This window comes from Cariama cristata, unplaced genomic scaffold (assembly GCF_000690535.1).
Source record: "Cariama cristata isolate BGI_N322 unplaced genomic scaffold, ASM69053v1 scaffold17314, whole genome shotgun sequence".
Taxonomy (NCBI): Eukaryota; Metazoa; Chordata; class Aves; order Cariamiformes; family Cariamidae; genus Cariama; species Cariama cristata.
This window is the reverse complement of record NW_009614835.1, coordinates 1-3,582: the sequence shown is the minus strand read 5'-3', so window position 1 is coordinate 3,582 and position 3,582 is coordinate 1. Positions and strand designations below refer to the sequence as shown.

At 51.3% G+C, this 3,582-nt stretch overlaps 1 protein-coding gene across 1 annotated transcript in view; it reads right to left on the bottom strand.

Annotated features, from left to right (window-relative positions):
* Window positions 1–3,354, bottom strand: part of LOC104161226 (tetratricopeptide repeat protein 18-like) — a gene marked incomplete at both ends in the record, with an annotated part of 5,971 nt that extends 2,617 nt beyond the window's left edge. Inside the window, 4 exons of the mRNA XM_009699579.1 lie at window positions 352–504; window positions 1,216–1,304; window positions 2,040–2,147; window positions 3,160–3,354. Of these exons, the coding sequence (XP_009697881.1) occupies window positions 352–504; window positions 1,216–1,304; window positions 2,040–2,147; window positions 3,160–3,354 (545 nt within the window). The remainder of the gene's footprint in view (window positions 1–351; window positions 505–1,215; window positions 1,305–2,039; window positions 2,148–3,159) is intronic.
* Window positions 3,355–3,582: the final 228 nt, after the last annotated feature.

Here is a 3,582-nt window from a genome sequence, read left to right as displayed (position 1 = left end):
GGAAAGAGGATAGGATATACACACTGAAAGGGAACAGAAAGGCAGACGCTGAAGAGAGAGAAGAGAGAGGCTCAGAAATGCCGCCTCTCTGTGCAGGAGATGACAGAAAGCAAGTAATAAGTGGGGTAATGAGGAGGGCAGTGCTGCAGCCACAGCCTGATGTGGTTCATCAGCTATGATTGTCCTCCCCTGCAAGAATTGCTGCAGACTAACGTTAGAATTGCTCAAGTGGAAAAGAAGCATGGGCTCTAGTTTGACACGCAGCAACAACGCAGGTGGTCTGCTGCGGTGTTTGGTCAGAGCCGTGCATCGGGCCAGCATGCTGCACCCCAAGAACACGCACAGAATTACCATGTAGTCAATCCTAACGGCCTCGCAGAGACATCCTTCGCAGTTGGAGAAATCCTCCTTCAGCAAGTAAGTCTGGGCCAGTGCCAGGTAGTATGCACAGGAGGGACCTCCCTGAAGGCTCAGCAGCTCGTGGGCGAGTGCCCTGTGAACAAACTGTGGAGGAACGGCCCACCATCACCATGAGGAGAGCAGGCAAACCATGGGCACCTCCAGAAGGACAAGGCAGGAGGACTGACTCAACCCTATTTGACTTCCATGAACAGAAAACAGACAGGAGATTTTTTTTTTTCCTCCTCCTTTGAATATTTACCTCCATTCTAGTTCTGTTTTGCTTTAAGCAACTCTTTCTGCCATGTAAAATTAAGGCAGGCAGCATAATGTGGCAATCAGAGAGATCCCACAGAGATGACTGTGTGGGACAGGGACATTCCACAGGTGACACAAAAATTACTGTGACATATACAAGTGTCTGAAACAAGAAAGGAGTACTGGCATCTTGGAAGCGTCACAATAATGCATCTCATCTCTGAAGGTACAGAGAAGAGCACATCTGGACCATTTCTGACTTGGCTGTTCCTTCCACAGCAAGCAGTGCTGAGCTGAGGCACCCCAAGAACCTTTCCTGCCTGAGATGACCGTGTCCACAACCAGCATTTTCATCTGAATACTCTGCCTGGCCACAGTTTTGTATTTCTGGGCAGTGGTGGTTTTGCTCCCTCTTGCGCTCAGCATCTGGGGTAGCCACAGCTTGTTCTCTGAGCCCAGGAAGGGGGCTTGCTGGAGCCTGCCACCAGCTCTTTGGAAGTAACCCAGGGAAGGAGACCAAACCTCCCTGCCCTCTCCTCCACTCTACGTTGAGCTTACCTGGACAGCATTGACTTTCATCAGGAATTCCACTGCCTTCATGAAGATTGTGCAGGGAGGTTGGCTAAGTCCAGAACCAGGGGATGGTGCTGCAAGAAAACGTGTCTCCATCAGTCCCAAAGTGGGCTTTTTATTTCTGAAGCAAGAGCAGGGCCTGAGACCCTGGCAGGGACAGAGGAATCCTAGCAACATGGTGTAAAACCATGGGGGGGAGGCTGAAGCAGAGATTAATTCAGCATTTCTTTCTGAAGGGCTTACGTTTTGTGAGAGATGTGAAAAGAAACTACGCTCTTGACCCACTAATTTTCCAGTCCAAACTCAGAGGAAGAAAAGGTAGGAATTTATGATTAGAGCTTGTCAGAGTTAACTACAGCGAGGTCCCTGGCTCCCCAAACCAACCCAGCAGGCCCTGAAGCACCCAGCCCTGCCCTTCCTTTGCCACCCATTGGAGAATGGAGCTGCAGAGGAGTCAGATCACACCACAGATGACCAGAGGAGATCTGTAGGGACAGTTCAAGAGCTGGCATCTCAGGAGGGAGACATCCAAGCAGCAGATGAAGGCTGCTGGGTGCAGTGACATGTAGGGAGGGGGCTGCATTCACCCACTGGCTGTCCATCCTGAGATGTGCTGCTCTGAAAATCAGGATGAACCTGTTTTGCCTGGAGATTCCCACCTAGGGAGAGAGAACAAGCCTTGATGTCTCGCCTTGGCATCAGGATGGCCACAGATCAGTGATCCCAAGTCATTCCCCTCCCCACTGATGGCATGAGGCCATCCCCCAGCGCTGGGCTCTCCTTTACATGCCAGACCCCCATCCCCTAACCTTTTGGGGGTTCCTCCGGTGCAGTAGCTTCTTCCTCGAGTGCCACGCAGACCAAGGCAGGCTCCACCACCTCTGGCAGTTTGTCAGCTGAGCCATCTGGAACCCTCTCTGGAATGAAACCCCAACAACCATTAGGTGCAAATAAAGAGTTGCCATAAGCTGCCCAGTTTGGAGCATGATTTTGTAGAAATGGGGAAGAGAGAAAATATACAAGATCTATCAGATTTTCAGAACTGGGAAGAAATTTCTTTGCAGGAGGCAATACTTAAGTCTGGGGTTTTGAGCACAAGATTACCATGTGAAGCTAGAAACAGGTATAAACGAGGCAATATCCCTTCCCTTATAATGAGAGGGGGCAAAAAAAGGCCTAAGACACGAGGCCTGCCTGCCTGAGGCACTTTGCATGGAGTGGTGATAATGTTAAAAATAAAGCCACCCAATGTTTCCCACAGCCTGGCCAAATATTTGGGACTCGGGATGGAAAGTCTTGGCTCAGGGTGAGGCTGGACTCAGCAAGGCTCCCAAGGAAACCTTCGGTTCAGAGTCACCACCGAGCCGCTGTTTTGCCCTTTGAATTGGTGAGGCAGTGCTTTCCAAGCTAAAACTGGATGACCCTAATGTACGACTGTCACAGGGGCAGCTCTGCCCTCCCAGAGCCTCACAAAGCATGCTTTCTTCCTCCAGCCACCCTGGCCCACACATCGGTATATCAGCGGCACTGGGCTGGGGCACAAAAATAAACGCAAAGACTGGTCCCTCTGCTAGGCTGTGGGTAAGACAAGGCGTCAGCTGTGCTGCTTTCAGAAAGGTGCATCATTTAAAGCAGCATGCTTGCCACTGTTGTCTCTCGCTGGTGTAGTTTGTGATCGGTCTATCCTAGCTCACAGTCCACATCTTCTTCCTTTACTCTTTTGTATTTCTCCTCTTAGAAATACTTAGAAATTTCTCCTCTCCTTCCACTGTTCACCATCTCCCACACTGCTCCGAGTCCCCTCCTTGCTGGTGCTAGGGTACCTCCTGGTTTTGCCCAGCATTACCTGGCAAGCACCCTTCTGGGCTGGGGCTGGAAGACCTCACACACCCAGCAGAAATGTGCGTTTCCCCTGCTTCTCCCTGGTACCGGCGGTGAGCTCGGACGGTACCGGGAGGGGAGCAGCCGAGGGCAAGAGCTTTTTCCCGGCCACATCTTCATACGTCCTATCAGCAGCCTCAGGGATGCTCCTCTCCTTGGCAAGCTGTGCTTGCAGTAGCTTCTTACCCTCACGGAAGGCCATTTCCGCCTGAATATTATTATTCTGCAGCTCATAAAACAAACCTATGGGAGACACAAAGAGCAGCATAAGCAGACATCCGACCCTTCGCAAAATCCTTCCCTTAGCCCTCAGATCAGAGCAGGGAGAGGAGGATCAGGGGCAGAAGCACTGCTTGACTCTACAGGAACACCTTGAGCGCAGAGGCTGGCTTGCTTTTGTACCTGAAAGCATCCAGGCTACAATGCTGGATGGCTCCAGGCGGCAGGCATCCTCAAAGAAAATCTCTGCCT